The sequence below is a fragment of the Argopecten irradians genome, chromosome 5, assembly GCF_041381155.1.
Source record: "Argopecten irradians isolate NY chromosome 5, Ai_NY, whole genome shotgun sequence".
NCBI lineage: Eukaryota > Metazoa > Mollusca > Bivalvia > Pectinida > Pectinidae > Argopecten > Argopecten irradians.
In genome coordinates, this window is record NC_091138.1 from 9365662 (window position 1) to 9386225 (window position 20564).

General features: G+C 38.0%; 2 protein-coding genes across 10 annotated transcripts in view; one reads left to right on the top strand and one right to left on the bottom strand.

Annotated features, from left to right (window-relative positions):
- LOC138322812 (cadherin-23-like) overlaps positions 1-20564 on the top strand; it is a 208952-nt gene that overhangs the window by 15025 nt on the left and 173363 nt on the right. The window lies entirely within an intron of this gene.
- Positions 4992-14000, bottom strand: LOC138324255 (uncharacterized). Its single transcript, XM_069269334.1, has 4 exons — positions 13714-14000; positions 10687-12060; positions 9511-10023; positions 4992-5045 (listed from the first exon to the last, which is right to left on the bottom strand). Exons 2-4 carry the CDS (start codon positions 12055-12057, stop codon positions 4992-4994), a joined length of 1938 nt encoding a protein of 645 aa, XP_069125435.1. The 5' UTR covers positions 12058-12060; positions 13714-14000.

Genomic DNA, 20564 nt, shown 5'->3' on the forward strand with positions numbered 1-20564 from the left:
ATGTCAAATATTTCAATATAATTGTATTTTATTGAACTTTATATGTGCTAAAAAAACCATGGTCTAGCCACTATTACATAACAACATTTGTCACTTTATTGTCTATATATTCTTGGGACAGAGACTCATTTTGGTGACTTCGTAGTTCATAATGAGAGAAGTGTGAAAAGAGTGTAGTTCGTATGGAGAGAAGTGTGAAAAGAGTGTAGTTCGTAATGAGAGAAGTGTGAAAAGAGTGCAGTTCGTACTTTACAAAGGTTCCATTGCTTCAGCTTTGATATTTAAATCAGTAAAGAAAGTTTTATTGACTAATTAGTTTAAAATGATTTTTAATTCTGCAATGTTTATAATCAGTAGCCATGTACTTTCCTAAATACATCATCAGAAGATACAGGTCTATGAGGGGGAAATGACATCCACTAATTTGTTCTCATAGATAGATATCTATTGACTCTCTATATTGAACATAGTTTTTTCACAAGTTTTAATAAAAACAAACTGCATTAACACTACAGAAGTCGACGCTCTGGAGCCGACTTGAATATTGGTGTGGAATTGAGAGCTTACAGAGATATCAGCGGAAATGTGATTAGACAATTTCCTGCACGGTTATAAGTCCTGGTAAAATTATCCTGTAAATGAAATCATGTGATTCTATTAAAAAGGATTTTTTCTGCTTGGTCGTAGTTTGTGAAGAGGAATGTATTTTAATAATCAACTCTTCAGTAGGTCCATATATCAATGTAAACATGTATAACACTGTAAAAAAAGTCTGTGTTGATATCACTATATAGATGTTGTGTGTATCATTAGCCATTGATTGGGCGTGATTTAGTCAGGTGATGTGGCTCACCGTCCAAGGTGTGATCCGATAGCGGTACCAATTCCAGGAATGATTGAGTATGGATTGCTGCCATATGATGCCACAGTTGTCATGGAGACGTCGCAGTTATACTGTGCCTCTGGGTGGTATATATGACATGGGACTATGCCACTTAATAATAGATAGCATATGTAGCTGTCATGCTTGACAAATGATATTAATATCAGATCTGTAGAATTGGTCAAGGTGTTTAGGTTAGACTAAGTGATTTTGATATATAATCGGTACTGATATGATTGCTATTTGGTATTAGTTGGTCATCTGTACTAATTCTATGTAATCTGGATGTGTTTAGAATCTAGATGGTATCAATCACACATCAAAGTCCAATCATTGAAAGTCTTATTGTTAAGTCAAAATGAAGTGAAAGTATTGTTTTATTTATGCTTGTTTCATTTTATTATTGATTCTAATTGAATGCTTCAATAATTGTGTACCAAAAAAACCATGGCAATTTCTTTTAAAACAAACAATATTGTATTTCAGACTGAGTTAGATTTACCAATGAAATCCTTATTTGTGTTTGTTTGTTTGATGGGAGTGTGAGGGGAAGGTGGAGGAGGGATTACAGTGTCTCAACAGGTAGTCATGGAAACACCAATAATGATAATGTAGGAAAAGCTTTCAAAGAAATTACAAATTGGGATTCCCCATCAGATATTTTTAACCCACCATCATCAGATGGTGGGCTATTCAAATTGCCCTGCGTCCGTGGTCCGTGGTCCGTGTGGTCTGACGTCCGTCCGTAAACAATGCTTGTTATCACTATTTCTTACAAAGTACTGCAGGGATTTTGTTCAAACTTCACATGGAGGTTACCCTTGGTCCCCAGTTGTGCCATACAGATTTTGAGGCTGATCAGAAAAACAAGATGGCCGCCAGACAGCCATCTTTGATTTTGGCAGTTGAAGTTTGTTATCGATATTTCTTGAGATCTACTGAAGGGATTTTGTTCAAACTTCACATGGAGGGTACCCTTGGTCCCTAGTTGTGCCATACAGATTTTGAGGCTGATCGGAAAAACAAGATGGCCGCCAGGCAGCCATCTTTGATTTTGGCAGTTGAAGTTTGTTATCATTATTTCTTGTGAACTACTGAAGGGATTTTGTTCAAACTTCACACAGATGTTACCCTTGGTCCCTAGTTGTGCCATACAGATTTTGAGGCTGAGGCTGATAGGAAAAACAAGATGGCTGCCAGGCGGCCATCTTGGATTTTGATAGTTAAGGTTTGAATCCCTATTTCTCAAAAAGTACTGAAGGGATCTGTCTCAAATTTAATATGTAGGTTCCCCTAGGGCCCTAGTTGTGCATATTGCATTTTTTGACCAATCGGTCAACAAGATGGCCGCCAGGCAGCCATCTTGGATTTTGTTATTCAAAGTTTGTTATTGCCATTTGGTTCATCAGTGATGTCAATGTTTAACTACTTCATGAAATTTAACCTCTGCAGAAAAATGGTGTGTAAAGGAATCCCCATGATATTAACCTTGTGTAAAAGACATGGTTTGTACACAGTGTTAAATATGATCTATGTCACTCAGCTGACGGAGCATGCTTCTTACCTCAGTTGGTAGAGCCATTGGTTTATGCTATTATCACTTGAGAGACTGGATTCAATTACTGGTTTAGGCATGATGTGTATTTATCTTGTTCTTCTATACTTTTTAGCAAGTCTTACATGTTAAGCCATAGTACTGGTGGGTTATCCGACTTCTTCCGAAATACATTCTTTTCTTAAGAAAGGTCTAGCATACTATAGCCATAGTCGTCCTTGTCACATCTTTACGAACATTCCTTAAATTTAAGGAACCTCTAAACTTGAAATTCCCAATAGTAAAGCAATAAATAAGTTAAAGAGCCTTTCTTAAAATCTGTAATGTTTTCTTGTGGGGAATTATAAGTTCAGTTGTTCCTTCAATCTAAGGAATGTTCATGAAACTGTCCCCAGATATGACTCTAGATGTTGTGAGGACGTTATGAGTCTGATAAACGGTATCATTCTGTGTAACATGGCCACTCGGATAGCACTAATATCGGACTGTTTAAAGAATGAAGAAAACCAAGGACATTTATATACAGGACGACTTTGTTAAAGATGAAAAATGAGCAGAATTGGGTTTTATTGTGGGGGGTATTTTGTACTTTTACCTAAATTGTCTCGTGTGACATGAGAACCATGCATACCAGTTGTCTGGTGAGCTTCAACTACACTAACTGGTACTACAGAAGGCAACCTTCCCCAAATTAACGTGCCACGCTCATGAGATAAATATTGATGGCAGACACCGTTTTTATGCTCCGATAACAAAAAATCAATGATAATGGTATCAACAGGATCAAGTGGTTGGGACAAGGTGCACATTGATGTAAATTGTATTGTATAAATATGTATCTATCAAATTGTTATTGGGTTGAGATCAAACATATTGGGTATTTGTCTCTCAGCACAGTGATAGTCGAGGCCAGAATTGGTGTGAAGAGGCGAAGGTATTGGCAGAATGCCGTTTGGATTGATTTTCTGATTATGTTAAGTGAATTATACCTAACATAGTTCAGCTGAGGATTTACGAGCATCAATGTGATAAACCCTGTTGCTTATTGGTAGCTTCCTCTTGTTCAGGCCCTTTACATATATACAGTCTAATTGTATATAGTTTTATATGGTCCTTGGACAGATATTCTCAAATAAGCCTCCTCCCTTAGATAGAAATATAAGATCCAGATTTATCTCTGAGACAGCTAGGCCATTTTCCCCCAAATAATCCCAATCTATGATGTAAATGCTAATACAATGCTAGTGTTTCAGAGAGACAAATTAGTATACATGCAACTTTTAGTTTACTACCTTTAAACTTGATTAAAATGTTGGGTCATGAGGTAAGTTTGATATCTATATGATTACTCAAGAAAACAAAAGATTGAATGAAAATCATTATGATATCTTTGACAAGTTCATCTATCAGATAGGTCAAGGTGTTAAGGTCAAGGTTAAGAATCTCTATTCAAGGTCAAGGTTGTTGTTGCTGCTTATAGAAAGTTATTTCATATCTTGAGCAGCTTCATATAATATCAAGGATTCTTTTAAACAAAACTGAGTTTCATTTAAAGGTCTCCATTGTTTTTTCTCTTTTGCAATCAGCTTTTTAGAACTTTTCCCTGGAAAACATTTTGATACAACAGAAAATAAATTTACACTATTAACACACCTTCCGGTTCCCGCCCTAAAGTCGGCAGCTCAGGTTATTTGATTTTAAACTTAGTTAAATAATTCCTTAAAATTACTGAAAGAGTTTCTCATTATTGCATCTAAACAGATGAGACATACCTATAAGAGAAATCATGAGGATGGTGTATATTCATTTCCATCCGTGATAGGATATTGGGAAATGTTTTTTGGTTTTAATTCCGTCCTGCTGACTTAATACAAACTGTAGATGATCAGTACACCTAATGTCAGAGACACTACCAATGCGAGCAACATTGAAAAGAGCACCAGACACATTTTTCTCCTTTTTCCATTTCTACATTAATAGGAAGGAAATTGGATTTTATGCCTATTAAATCGCGGCCATTACAGCCTGTTCAAACCAAAAGTGATGAATGTTTGTAGGAAATAGTAACTGGGATGCCAGCCCAAAGAATTGTCTATGTTTGTTACATAGTTCTTCTGGATAATTTGAATATAAACTGTTTTATATTTAAATGTACAACCATTAATTAAAAGTTTTCTGTTAATTGATTTTTTGAGATTTTACATAGCTTAGGATGTAAAGTTTTAAGTGCATCTCTACTGTATAACCTGTTGAATATGTCCCTGATGGACATCTTTGTTGGAATTCTTTGAAAAGATTAAGTCAATCATCTTGCAGGCCAATATGCATGTGCAAGAGAAAATATATCTTGTTCAGAATTATGAGTGACATAAGCCGCACCACATAGTGTCACCATTTAGAGTGACCATTGAAACTTGCTCTCAGATATGTATAAGCATGAAAAAACCAAAAACTAGCTATCATTTAAGCATTGAACGTCTTTCAGTTGGCTTTCATAGTCAATATGAATGCCAACTCCGGACAGAAGCAAATTCCATGAAGCGCACTTGAGCTTCATGTTGGACTTGCCTCTGTCCATTTGGCATTCATATTGGCTTTGAATGCCAACTGAAAGACGTTCAATGTTTATATTTACATCTGGTTACAATTTTATGTTGAATAAAACCAAGGGATTTTGCATCTATAATGAATTAATCATTCGTTATCGTCAAGGATGGAACAGCCATTTGAACAGCCGTTTTCCGTGATCGCTGGCACGACAATTGTGACGTCACAATGATAATGACGTCATAATAAGCAATTGATGTTCATAGTTTATATGACTGCAATCTACACTTGGTAAGTTACATAGTGGGACTGCAGTGAAAGTAAATATTAAATGGACATGATAAGCTATTATTGGGTGATGCTGACATTAATGCTACTGTAATTCTGTGACATTAGGAGGTGACATTAACAGTCTGTACGGTACCAGTCTATCACAAATCTGCTTCCTGTCTTCGGCCATTTTATGTTGCATAGTAGATTAGATCAATTTGGATTTTAAATATAGAGCTAGGAATACTCAGCAGGATTTACATGATTGGTGACAGAATGCTACCAGAAAGGTTATCAATAGACATTCATATATAGATTTAGATATCATGGGTTAAGTACCAAAACCATAGATTGTAGAGTGTTGAAACTCTTTTGGAACTCTTGATGCTCATTGTGCTTTTGTCAAACCATGTGAAATTCTTTTCAGATATTCTATAGAGGCAGACATCATATTTACTTAACCTTATCATTGAAATGAAAATGTGATACACCAAAATTTGTAGTAATACATCATCAAAAATAAAGAAAATTAACTTCATTCTTCTTGTATAACTGGGTATTTTTCATGGGTCTCTGACTAAAAAATATTTTCATTTATCCTTTACCATCATTTGATTAATTTGATGATATTGTTATATCATTTTGTTGTTTTCTTACATCTTAGAAATGTTCAAAAGGATTGTAAAGGTCATCATAATGAAGTAGTTACTGATACATGATAAAGACTCCTATTCCTTGTATTTGAGGACTGTTAGGTTACACAAGTTCAGTTGAAGGTGAGGTGTGATGAGGAATTACAAGTATTTCTAGGTTTATTGTCTCTGTAATGGTACGTCTGTGGAAGAAAGTGACTGTTCGCTCATTGATCAGTAAATCAGGATTTGTCTGGAACTTGTCACCTACTGATGTTAAAATGATACTGCTGCTGCAGGTATTCACACAGATTTGTAGTATAGACAGAAGGACAGTGTGGCCTAGATTCTCATCCTTAACCTGTTTGGTTGTGACTATAGTATATGGTACCATACTTACTGTCTACCAGTACCAGCAGGCAATTAACCGAAAAAGCAATTACCAAAATTATATACTTAATGCCTTTTAATACCTACAATCCAGTTAATTGTATAAATTACCTTGGTCCATTTAAGAGTTAAATAGGTCATCTTTAGGAATTTCTATAAGAAATTTGTTCAATCTTTGGTTAAAATCATAATTTTTACCCACCTTTTAGGCTCTTGATAAATGTATACTGGAAGGCATTGAATTAGCTTTCATTCCCCAAATATCATGACTTAAAGTTTGTTTGATGAAATGACATTGACTCTGGAGCAATATCCCAGACATAACCTGAACACTTGCATCCCTAGTCGAAACCTCTGGATTTCAATCAAATCTATTTCCTGATATTTCCATCCAGATTGTGAGTTTCTGGACTGTTAGCATCCAGATTATTGTGAGTATTACTTTTATTATGCTATATGATTTAGTTTGAATTGAGAAATACAATGGCATCCTTTCTGTTTTATTTACTGAACCAATGAGCTCTAAAACTAGCAAAAAACTTCTTTTATAAAGCAACAGGTTTTTTTTAAACAGACTTTAAGATTTATAAGCCCAAAATTGGGTTTATCACTGGTTTGTGTAAAGGCATTAACTGTTATAGAACCATGTACGTACAAATAAAATAATTGAGGACTCTCTCTAACATCATATGAAACGTCTGTTTGACGATCGTACAAATAAAATAATAGAGGACTCTCTCTAACATCATATGAAACGTCTGTTTGACGATCGTACAAATAAAATAATTGAGGACTCTCTCTAACATCATATGAAACGTCTGTTTGACGATCGTACAAATAAAATAATAGAGGACTCTCTCTAACATCATATGAAACGTCTGTTTGACGATCGTACAAATAAAATAATTGAGGACTCTCTCTAACATCATATGAAACGTCTGTTTGACGATCAAATAAAATAATAGAGGACTCTCTCTAACATCATATGAAACGTCTGTTTGACGATTGTACAAATAAAATAATAGAGGACTCTCTCTAACATCATATGAAACGTCTGTTTGACGATCGTACAAATAAAATAATTGAGGACTCTCTCTAACATCATATGAAACGTCTGACGATGCATGCATGTGTAGTACAGTTTATAGTCATAGTTATTTGCTTACAAAGGTACTGTTTCAATTAATTTATTGTCAAATATAGGGATTTATAAAAACCCTCTAGAGCTTAGAAGAAAACTATACCACTAAAAAAGCAGTTACTTGTGATTGTTCCTATTTTTATTAAATTGAAATTGATTGTGAAATATTGCTTTAAGAGTATAATCTTGTAAGAGTAAGACAATGGGAGATGAACTAAAGCTTTTGGTCGTAGATAGAACTCCTCTGTGGAGAGTGATAACAGTTGAAAGTGCTGATAAAGATTTTTTTCACTTCTCTGCGTGTTCAACCCTCACATCTCTACATAATTAAATGACAGCAAGCTCTGTTTACTCAGAGAAAATGACACAACAAGGGATTGGCGAAAAATGGCACATCCTCATCTTTGGATGGCCGAATATTTATTAAAAGTTATTTTAAGGTTATTTAACACTTTTAACTTGTATTTTCTGTGAGTAAAGGTGCGGCCTATAAATTAAGCGCCCACCTATGAACAAGCTAACAAGCATACAAATAAGATGTCCATATGACGAACGTACATCAATATACACATGAAAATAGTGTAAATTAGCATCTTATCAATATTAAAACACACATATAGACATCCAAAGTTTACATTATATGACAAACAAAATTAAATATCAACAGTTTGCATAATCCACATCTAAGGAAATCAGTTGCATGAAATTACAGTATATGGGTTGAGGTGGGAGGGTTGAAAATGTTTTCTGTGATCTATGTGTAGAAGTTTTCTGGAACAGCTGGAGGAATTAAAGATGGCGGTCAGCTGAAAATTTGATCTGGCCCCTATGGGGTTTACACTCGGAAAAAGGGGTCATCGATCATGTGATGTCGATTAGCCAATGAAAACGCATTGTGATAAATAAAGCCGGGAAATTTAAATCCAGTATCTGCGCTTGTGAAAAAAGTTGTCTATTGCTAGACTTTTTATTTTTTCACTTCTCTGCGTGTTCAACCCTCACATCTCTACATAATTCAATGACAGCAAGCTCTGTTTACTCAGAGAAAATGACACAACAAGGGATTGGCGAAAAATGGCACATCCTCATCTTTGGATGGCCGAATATTTATTAAAAGTTATTTTAAGGTTATTTAACACTTTTAACTTGTATTTTCTGTGAGTAAAGGTGCGGCCTATAAATTAAGCGCCACAAGACATCATAAAAGAGAAACGTTATGATGACGCCGCCACCCTTGCTGGCCTTGTACTGTCAAATTTAACTTATTGCCTTAATAACAATATAAATTCATAATTATAAACATTATTTAAAAGAATAACAGGTGAACATATCAAAATAACCAATAATTACTAAATTGGCACTCGGTTATAATGTACATTTGGCAAAGCAAAAGTCAAGTTGCTCATAAAAGAAAAACAATCCTTGAAAACCTTCCAATGGGAAGGGCGTACCGCCACTACCCTGGGAATACATAGTTACAAAAACCTGCAAAGAATTAAACATTAAATATCAATGAAAAGAAAAAGAGTGAGAATCAAAATAATGTCTCTGAATTCCAAATGGATTGGGCGTACCGCCACTGAACCAAGTGAAATCAATAAGTCCATACAAAACAGAATCTCACAATATACTTCTAGTTACATACATGTATATGTACATATAAAGAAAGAGCAAATCATGGAGGGCGTACCGCCACTATTCCATTGCAAAGAAAAGTCATCTAACTATAAATGTACTGCCAAAAAAAAAATAATTTTAACAACTGTATGTTAACACAGATAAAACTATTCAAGACACATTCATATCTGACAGAGCAGGTGAGCGGATATATTTCTTAAATGCATCAGTTTTCCAACGTCCTAAAGTGCGTAGTTGTGAATCAGAGAAATTGCATGTCGAACTAGCATGACTGGCTCCTCCAATGCGAAAGGAGGTGACCTTTGTATCTAGAAGCATCTAAACCACAGGTCAAAAGGCAATCATGAACTAAGGATTCGAATCTTCTCCGAGAAAGGGGATTCGAAAGTTTGTCTATAAAAAGACAACCACTACTAGCGCCACGTTGCTTAACGTAAGCATGCAGGGCTTGTACCGGACAGAAAGGATGTCGAGGTAGAGCAACAATAGGAACCGAATGGGGTTGTTGACTAATGTTGTGTTTGAAGTTTTTGAAAACTAGATGAACTTTGACAGCCTGATCATTCTTCACTTCAAACGACACATCCTCTAACTGTAATACTCTTTCAGATTGTGGCTTGGTAAAAGCTAACAACTCCCCAATCCGGGCTAAAGCATAAAATGCTGTTGTGAATATAGCCCGGAACATCAGGTTGTCATAACTACCTGTAACCATATGTGGCAAACACCGGCATAGACGATGTAAAATTGGTTGTGTGATGGGTAAGCGCGTATCAAAAGAAGGAGCTAATCGAGCTACACCATTAACTGCTTTGCGAACTAAGAAAACCTTAGTTGGGTCGTACATATTATTGACCTTGTGTACAAAAGCTAAAGCAGAAAGCTGGGACAATATTGTACTATGAGCCTTCCCATTTTTGTAGGCATAGGCAACATAAAGGGCTACAATAGTATATGGTACAGGAAACTGTAATGGAATGCCCAAATAAACCCTGCAAAAGTCAGAAATACTCTGAAGGGCTTTATTATATAATTTCCTGGATGCTGGGGTAAGAGATGCATGTACAAGGCTGGTTAACGTTGGAATAAGGCTGCAGGCTTCAGATGACTGGGGACTGTTGTTGGAAGTCTGTCCGCAGAGGGCAGCAGTGTCTTGAATAGCTCTACCTGTGAACGAGACAAAGCATCAGCCAAAACGTTCTGAGCACCAGGAATATGAGTTGCCCGTACCATGATATTATGTTGCAGGCAATTCAAGACTAATATACGAATTAGGGCCATAATCTGGGGGTCCCGAGAAGTCTGATTATTTATGATAGACACTAGAGACAAGTTATCAGTGAATAACCAAATAGCCTTTTGCGAAAAATGTGCTGCCCATACCACTAACGCTACAACAATGGGGTAGAGTTCCAAAATGTTGATATGTGGTGTTTCACATGGGAGGTTCCATGTACCAGAAAACCACGAGTTGCCAAATACAGCACCGTATCCTATTGTGGATGAAGCATCTGTATATAAACTCAATGTGTCTGATGTCAGCCAGGTATCCGAGAGGAAAAAACTTTTTCCGTTGAAACGATCTAAAAATTCGCCCCACATGTTCAGATCTGCTCGACCACCACTCTACAAAAGGCCCAGCAATTCTGCCTGCCTCTAATTCTTTCTTTAACTTCTTATCAACCACCTCAGGCATATCAATCGCAGATTTTAAATTATTGCAAGTGTGGCCCATGGGACTGCCTTCAAAGTGAATTTCAAAACCTTTTGAGAAACCATTGATTAAAAACATGGCTTTATCCTTGTCATACTCCTCAAGTACCAGTGCTAATGCTTTGACATTAATAGGGGTAGTAATGTCGAGGGCGTTGGGGTCCAAAACCACTACCGCGGGGGAAAAATCTTGGCTGGTTGGAGGTGTTTTGACGGGGACGAAAAGTTTTGTACGAAAACGCGGGGGTGTCTGTATATGTGGACGGGAATGTGCCATAACTGGGCATTGCGTTACCGGATGTTTGGCATTACAAATGCCACATTTATGGGAGTAGCGACAACCACCACAATACTCGCCGCGAGCAAATTTGTGACATATTCCCGGTTTATTTGTCGATGATCCCGAGGTCGGGCGACGGGAGAGAGCTTCATTCCATAGCTCGAGATGAAGCATGTCCCAACGGAGGGAGTAATTAGCATTTGCGCGGAGACGCCGAAAATTGGTGTCATAAAATTGCCAATCAGCTGGTTTTGATGCTAAATTGCGTATCATGGATTGGTACTTGAGGAGCTGAGGATATGCTGCCTGATCATTTAAACAAAAAACGGCAATATAAATGGAGAATTTCGTCGTCCATTCTTCGATGGTTAGGGGTTTGTTGGTTGTGTCTTTGTGTACCCACTGAATGTTTGTATTTCCACTGTCATCTGTAGACAGTACCATTTGTAAAGAGTCAGTGTTCTTTTCTGTTATTGAACTCATGTCCACAAACTTGCCCATTAGTATGTTTTGTTTAATTTTAGGATCAACCAGATCCACTAGTGGGGTGGTTATCTGAGCCCTGGCTGAAAAACTAGTCAGTTCATCAGAACTAGCTGTCATGCTGACGAGTTGATTGGCAGGAAGGACTATGGAATCTAACCCACCTACAGAGTCCTCCACGGTGACAGCACTCGCACTATGATTAGAGGTGGCTGGGGTATTTGAGGTCATGGGTGGAGGTCCTACGTCTTGTGGCATGGCACTGCCGGACTGTGCATTAGCAGCAATACCGCCAGTTGATATTGTCCCGGTTTGGTTCCTTGCCTCCTGTAAGCCTGCTTTAAAGGCCTCCTTCATCAGGGCCTTTAACCGGTCTTCAGTTATAGAGGTTGTCCCCCTTTCAGGTTCCTGGGACACATCCCTTGAATCGGCGTCCGGCACAGAAGCTGTGTTAGCCTGTTGTTGTTGCGGCTCTGGCGCATGAACATTATTTGTAGCTGCCGTCCGGCGCTTCTTGGGAGGCATGGTCTAGGAAATAAAGAAAGGAAAGCCAGAACATTTTTTTTCTTTTACAGGAGCACTTAACAGATGTACACCCCAACATTTAATGCAATGGTAAATATCCATACATTGACAACAAATCTCTAAAATTTGAAAAGAAATGTTGCTATAATATGAGAAAAAGGCAGGGTAAAATGATATTGTAGGGTGCATAAATGCTTATCATAAACTCGAGACTCACAAATCATATTATTAAATAAGATATGATTTCAACCAATAATGTCGATTATGTAATGTAATATAGATATCAAGTAGCCGGCCAAAGGCAAGGCAAAATTCAAGAATTAATATAAGGCAAATTGAGTCAGACTCACAAGTAATCCATTCTGATGAAGCCGGCCAAAGGCAGGGCAAAATTCATTTATAATGTAAACATTTTTAAAATTCTGAGCCAGAGACTCACAAGTAATCTTATTCTGATGAAGCCGGCCAAAGGCAGGGCAAAATTCATTTAGTATTGTAAACGTTCAAAATTCTGAGCCAGAGACTCACAAGATCTACTAACTTCATATATAGTACAAGCAGCTCTGGGTTTACACCTCTACCGAAGCAGAATATGGCGTATATGCCGAAGCAAGGCCCTGAGAAGCGGTACATTATTAAAGAAAGCAACTATTTTTTTTTTTTTTTTTTTTTTTTTTTTTTTTTTTTTTTTTTTTTACACAGTTTAAAAGTATTTTGTAATGTAGTCAATAATAGATAAGCTTATATTGAGTTACTAAATATTGCTATACAGTTGCTCCAAGAATACTATAACAGACTCCAAAAGAATCAAAACTAAATAATATATAATAACTGAAAAGCATAAACTTGCAAGAAATTCAATTTATGAAAGGCTTTTTAAAAATATTGTTGTCTGAATTGAAATGACAGTCTTCGCATAATAAAGCTATTGGGAAAGGGGGGACAACTCGTATCAACACGCATGAACAACGACAGCTGAAAGTCTAATCTGAGCCGAGGGCAAAAATCACACAACTTTTAATAGATCGAAAGTAGGGTTTCTGATCCCGAAGATGAACCCCGTCAGTATGTAAAAGAGGAAATACATTCCAGATTGACCGCCTATGGTCCCAAAGAATAGCCCGAGGCATACACAAACGTTCTGCTAGGAGAGAATTAACCTGAGAAACACGATCATTGTAAACTTCTACCGATACATCCCCTTTACGAGTGCGGGTCGAGGCTCGGAAAAATAACTTACAAACTGCAACCTTTTTAACACCACCTATATCTAAGAGCCAATCTACAAATGCACACAACTCCCGAACAACCGACTCTGGGTCTGCCGAAGGACTACTCAAATCATTGCCCCCGCACTGTAAACAAACCAAGTCAAAATGTGACTCGCGATAACTGCGTGAAAATTCTCTTACGATTCGATTGATACTACCGCCAGGAAGCCCAGTAAATCTAACTGAATCATACTGAAGTCCTAGATTCGACCGAGATGGTAGCTCGTTTACATAACGTGAAAGCCGAGATATAAAGCTATGGCCCAACACTAAAACATTCCTACGAGACGCCATTACGCTGTCAGACATGGTTCATTGGAACACGTGTTTGACCCAATCATGTAAACAAACCGCATAGATCTATATCTCAAGCGAATTCACTCACCAGGAATCCAATGTGTCCTGTACGTAGAAAAAACAGATGTTTGAAAATGTTTTCTGTGATCTATGTGTAGAAGTTTTCTGGAACAGCTGGAGGAATTAAAGATGGCGGTCAGCTGAAAATTTGATCTGGCCCCTATGGGGTTTACACTCGGAAAAAGGGGTCATCGATCATGGGATGTCGATTAGCCAATGAAAACGCATTGTGATAAATAAAGCCGGGAAATTTAAATCCAGTATCTGCGCTTGTGAAAAAAGTTGTCTATTGCTAGACTTTTTATTTTTTTTACTCAAGATTCTTTAATCACAATAAAGAAAATTTTCATTTTTATGTTTTTACCAATATACATATTTCTTTCTTGAATGATGTCAATAGACTTAGAAAAATTAAAGACAAACTTAATTGATAAGTTTTGTTGAAAGTCTATAAATTGTTATATCAAGTAAAGCACAGGCCATTTTTCTAAGATCAATGTAGGTTAATTATATATACAAATCATAGGTATCTTATTTTCTCATTCTCATAAAAGCCTTATATTATGTACTTTATATTTATTTTATGTATAAGGCAATATCAATATTTACTTCATTATTTTTATTGAGAATTGAACACAGCGACTGTACATAATTCAGTGAATACAATGAATCACAACAGTAGATCATGGTCAACGTGCATTTACTGTCCATAATTTTCACAGCTGTAGTTATAGTATCTGTATTTCTGGGATGAAAAGAAGCAATAAAAGTTGTTTGGATTATTCCAACTTACAAAAGCCAGACTTACCATTACTTTTAATCGATTCAAACTTAAGTACATGTACCCTACTTATTCCCCGAGATAAAAATGGGCAATAAAAGTGGAACTCTTTCCTATGGAGGTAGATAAAATCATGCAGTTATACAATGATCCTTAACTCGAGATATTTTCACCTGCTTAAGTATTTATCAACAGCTCTCTTAACACTGAGCTGTGTTTGGTTGTCAAGCAGCTCGTAGGTCCAGCCCTATAACTGTGACAATAGGTCCCACGGTAGAGCCGAGCCCTCCACAATAACATTGAGTGCTCTCTCTTGGTCGTAAAGGCAAACCAGTGTCACCAGGCATTTCTGGTGCATGACGTATGTCTGATTGTGGTGCTGGTTATCTGCCTAGAAATTCAACACTTTTAATACCGATTATCATTAGGTCCTATGGTAGTGGTGTGTGTTAAAAAGTAGAACAAATCTGAATTACTTATTAGGAGTGTACAGGAATCATAGAGGATATACTGCTGGATCAAGAAACATGCTAAGCTTTGATGTCACTATTTTTTCAATTACATAGGGGTAGGGAAAAATTATTTGCAAATTGTGTGAATCCACTAGGCAGATTCTCACAAAAGTTTGCAAACTGAAATTTTTCTTACCCCAACGAAATTGAAATATAATGACAATTACTTTTACTTTAAGGGACTTTTTAGACTGATTGATAAAATAAAAATTGTCATAAATGCACTTTTTCAATGATTTTTCAAGTCATTTTTTATCCAAATCTATAACGTCAAGTTTTCTTCATCATTGTCAGATTTTTTGTAAATGTAAAAGGGAATATCATAAACTAAGAAGTCCTTGTGGGTTTTTTAGCTCACCTGGCCCGAAGGGCCGGTGAGCTTATGTCATGGCGCGGCGTCCGTCGTCCGTCCGTCCGTCCGTCCGTCGTCCGTCCGTCCGTCCGTCCGTCAACATTTCCTTTAAATCGCTACTAGTCATAGAGTTCTGCATGGATTGTAACCAAATTTGGCCACAAACATCCTTGGGGGAGGGGGAACAGAACTTGTATAAATTTTGGCTCTGTCCCCCCCGGGGCAGGAGGGGCGGGGCCCAATAGGGGAAATAGAGGTAAATCCTATAAATCGCTACTTGTCCTAGAGTTCTGCATGGATTGTAACCAAATTTGACCACAAACATCCTTGGGGGAGGGGAAACAGAACTTGTATAAATTTTGGCTCTGGTCCCCCAGGGGCAGGAGGGGCGGGGCCCAATAGGGGTAATAGAGGTCAATCCTTTAAATCGCTACTTGTCCTAGAGTTCTGCATGGATTGTAACCAAAATTAGCCACAAACATCCTTGGGGGAAGGGGAACAGAACTTGTGTAAATTTTGACTCTGGTCCCCCGGGGGCAGGAGGGGCGGGGCCCAATAGGGGTAATAGAGGTAAATCCTTTAAATCGCTACTAGTCATAGAGTTTTGAATGGAATGTAACCAAATTTGGCCACAAACATCCTTGGGGGAGGGGAACAGACCTTGTATAAATTTTGGCTCTGACCCCCCGGGGGCAGGAGGGGCGGGGCCAAATAGGGGAAATAGAGGTAAATCCTTTAAATCTCTACTTGTCCTAGAGCTCTACATGAATTGTAACCAAATTTGGCCACAAACATCCTTGGGGGAAGGGGAACAGAACTTGTATAAATTTTGGCTCTGATCCCCCAGGGGCAGGAGGGGCGCGGCCTAATAGGGGAAATAGAGGTAAATCCTTTAAATCGCTACTAGTCATAGAGTTCTGAATGGAATGTAAACAAATTTGGCCACAAACATCCTTTGGGGAAGGGGAACAGAACTTGTATAAATTTTGGCTCTGGTCCCCCGGGGGCAGGAGGGGCGGGGCCCAATAGGGGAAATAGAGGTAAATCCTTTAAATCGCTACTAGTTATAGAGTTTGGCATGGATTGTAACCAAATTTGGCCACAAACATCCTTGGGGGAAGGGGAACAGAACTTGTATAAATTTTGACTCTGGCCCACCGAGGGCAGGACGGGTGGGGCCCAATAGGGGAAATAGAGGTAAATCCTATAAATCACTTCTTGTCCTAGAGTTTTGCTTGGATTGTGACCAAATTTGGCCATAAACATCCTTGGGGGAAGGGGAACAGAACTTGTATAAATTTTGGCTCTGACCCCCTGGGGGCGGGAGGGGTGGGGCCCAATAGGGGATTTAGAGGTTAATATTAAAATTCCTTCAGAAAAGAAACAATGAACCTGTATTCAGAACATTACTTGGCATTACAAACCAGGTGAGCGATACAGGCCCTCTGGGCCTCTTTTTCATGTTGTTACATAAACCTGAACATGACAAGAACTAGCTGTTTTAGATAGGATGAATTAAGCAATCAAATAGTAAAATGTCGAGTTATCCAAAATTTGAGTGTGATTTCCTTTTGTTTGTGCAGATCAACACTTACTTAGAATTCAACAAGGTCTTCAAGTTTTTCTCCACTGTCTGCCAGACTTTACCTATTGTAAAAAAGTTTTGAGGAAAAATGGCAGTTTATGTTGGAGAGTTTGTAAAAGTGCTTTGAGGTTATTTGATATTGCAAGGTTTCAACTTTGTCATTTCGCAATCTGATGTCATTTTGATTTGATTTTATCACGAATTATTTGCACTTTTAAGATTCTTGCTCTCTTTTTTCCCTCGAAGAATCATCAAAACTACATATCTACGTAAATATAAATCTGATTGTATGACCTAGTAACATTGAGTTATCTGTACAATAGTCCTTACCATATAATTTCTCCATCAAAATTGTCAAATTGGTGGGTCTGAAATATAACGTTTATATATAGACGTACTTTTAGGCTGAGACACCAGACATGATAATATTTCAATTACCTGGAATCAAGGAGTGTACTGCCAGACTCGGGAGATAGGCGAAGCAGAAGGGTAAAGGTGAAGGGGTTTAAGGATAGTGAAGGCTTGAGGATGAAGGTTAGTAGTGATATATAATATAGGTGTGAGACTGGAAGGTGTTGGGGCTAGGGTTGGAGGAATGGAATAGTTACCGACAAGGGGTGGGCGGTATTGAGGGTACCACTGGTGAAAAAGTGAGAATATGTAGTGGTTAGGGGTGAGGGTACGAGGGTAAGTCTGGTGAAAAGGTAGGAATATGTTTGGGTTAGGGGTGGGGTATGAGGGTATGTCTGGTGAAAAGGTAGGAATATGTTGGGGTTAGGGGTGGGGTATGAGGGTATGTCTGGTGAAAAGGTAGGAATATGTTGGGGTTAGGGTTGGGGTATGAGGGTATGTCTGGTGAAAAGGTAGGAATATGTTGGGGTTAGGGGCGGGGTATGAGGGTATGTCTGGTGAAAAGGTAGGAATATGTTGGGGTTAGGGGTGGGGTATGAGGGTATGTCTGGTGAAAAGGTAGGAATATGTTGGGGTAAGGGGTGGGGTATGAGGGTATGTCTGGTGAAAAGGTAGGAATATGTTGGGGTAAGGGGTGGGGTATGAGGGTATGTCTGGTGAAAATGTAGGAATATGTTGGGGTTAGGGGTGGGGTATGAGGGTATGTCTGGTGATAAAGTGAGAATATGTAGTGGTTAGGGGTGAGGGTACAAGGGTAAGTCTGGTGAAAAGGTAGGAATATGTTGGGGTTAGGGTTGGGAGTATGAGGGTAGGTCTGGTGAAAAGGTAGGAATATGTTGGGGTTAGGGTTGGGGTATGAGGGTATGTCTGGTGATAAAGTGAGAATATGTAGTGGTTAGGGGTGAGGGTACAAGGGTAAGTCTGGTGAAAAGGTAGGAATATGTTGGGGTTAGGGTTGGGGGTATGAGGGTAGGTCTGGTGAAAAGGTAGGAATATGTTGGGGTTAGGGTTGGGGTATGAGGGTATGTCTGGTGAAAAGGTAGGAATATGTTGGGGTTAGGGGCGGGGTATGAGAGTATGTCTGGTGAAAAGGTAGGAATATGTTGGGGTTAGGGGTGGGGTATGAGGGTATGTCTGGTGAAAAGGTAGGAATATGTTGGGGTAAGGGGTGGGGTATGAGGGTATGTCTGGTGAAAAGGTAGGAATATGTTGGGGTAAGGGGTGGGGTATGAGGGTATGTCTGGTGAAAATGTAGGAATATGTTGGGGTTAGGGGTGGGGTATGAGGGTATGTCTGGTGATAAAGTGAGAATATGTAGTGGTTAGGGGTGAGGGTACAAGGGTAAGTCTGGTGAAAAGGTAGGAATATGTTGGGGTTAGGGGTGGGGTATGAGGGTATGTCTGGTGAAAATGTAGGAATATGTTGGGGTTAGGGGTGGGGTATGAGGGTATGTCTGGTGATAAAGTGAGAATATGTAGTGGTTAGGGGTGAGGGTACAAGGGTAAGTCTGGTGAAAAGGTAGGAATATGTTGGGGTTAGGGTTGGGAGTATGAGGGTAGGTCTGGTGAAAAGGTAGGAATATGTTGGGGTTAGGGTTGGGAGTATGAGGGTAGGTCTGGTGAAAAGGTAGGAATATGTTGGGGTTAGGGTTGGGGGGTATGAAAGTATGACAAAAAAACAGCTTTGGATGGAGATAAAAACTTTTTTTATAAAGGATGGATTCAATGTTACTGAAAAACAATAATTCATAGCTAAACAGTCTCAAGTCTATTAGATTCAGTTTGGTATACTATAGGAAAGTTCCTATGGCTTATTTACAAGAATCCCAGTATGCTAAAAATTAATTAGTAAATGGTGTCTTGGAAGAATGATGGTGTGTGATATCGGTTAACATATGTCTAAATCAGAACTTTGTGGAAATAGTGCAAATAAAATATTGCTTTATACACGATTTCTTTTTAGAAAGGTTACTGGATCATAAATGGTGTTATAGTCTATGGATACACAGAAATATTGGTGCAAGATTGAACCTGCGGGGCTAGTTTAGGGATCTGAGCAGAAACCGATGACGCTGAAAAGGGGAGGAAACTGCCAATTTGATGTTAGCAAGAATAAGTCTGGGTGATTATAGTGTTCGTGGGACACATTCATGACGATGATTGAAGGTGTTTGAGAAGGATGACACGACAAAGCACTGAAACTGACCTTGATGGATGTCATCTTAGAGTTTGGTTCACCGCTAGAGATTCATTAAATCAGGAATTCCTTGTGAAAGGGATGAAATGTTATCATCCTGAATTGGTATCAACAAGTCATTTAAAGTATTGATTAGACGTTGGCATATAAAAAGATTCACCCCTGAGGACTTATTTTGGTGTTTACATGGCATTTCATCAAACTTCCAGTGATTATTAAAGTCTGGAGAATTTGGAAATGGCTGTCGTTTGAGTTATTATATATAAAGTTATACTAATGTCATCGAGAGTTCTGTACTGTTACTGTAGGTCAAGGATTTGCATCGAGTGCAGAATTTCTTTTTTATTTTTTTTTTGTTTTTTTTGGTGAAGATTAGAAATATTTAAGTCTGTTGTAAGATTTCTACTTATTATATGCTTATCAATGAAATTGATTACATTTTATTTGTTTTATGAATGATATATGAAATAAGTAAGAATCATTTTGCTATATTATGACATTGTTGTATGTAGATAGATAGTTTGTAATTCATGTAATTTTCCATTAATATTTTTACTTCAGGCTTTTACTTGTTAAACAGTAAAAAGATCATTGATTACATATTTGATACAAACATCATTATATAAAAAATCTGTTCATACTTATACATAAAGAAGACATGTTAGAAACAATAGAAAATGTTAAGAGTATACTTGTTTCCTATAAATAATTACTAAAATGCTTTCATTGTGATGGACACAGGAAAGAATTTGTCCCTACCAGCAATATGTATGCGCTATTAGTTTTAATGCTGAACAGATGATTGTAATTATCTATCATCGTAAATGGCTACAGGCTATTAGTCCTTGACCATTGTCCAGTTGAGATAAGACTCATATAAAAGGTAGAGTTACAAGCGCAGTGACCATTATAACCACTGATGAGTAGCGGCTGGAGCGTATTGTTTCAGATATGTAAGGGAGATAACTATCCCAGGTAGAGCCCTGAAGCATGTCTACCTGTCCGACATTTCTACATATGCACACTTAGTCTGACCCAAGGC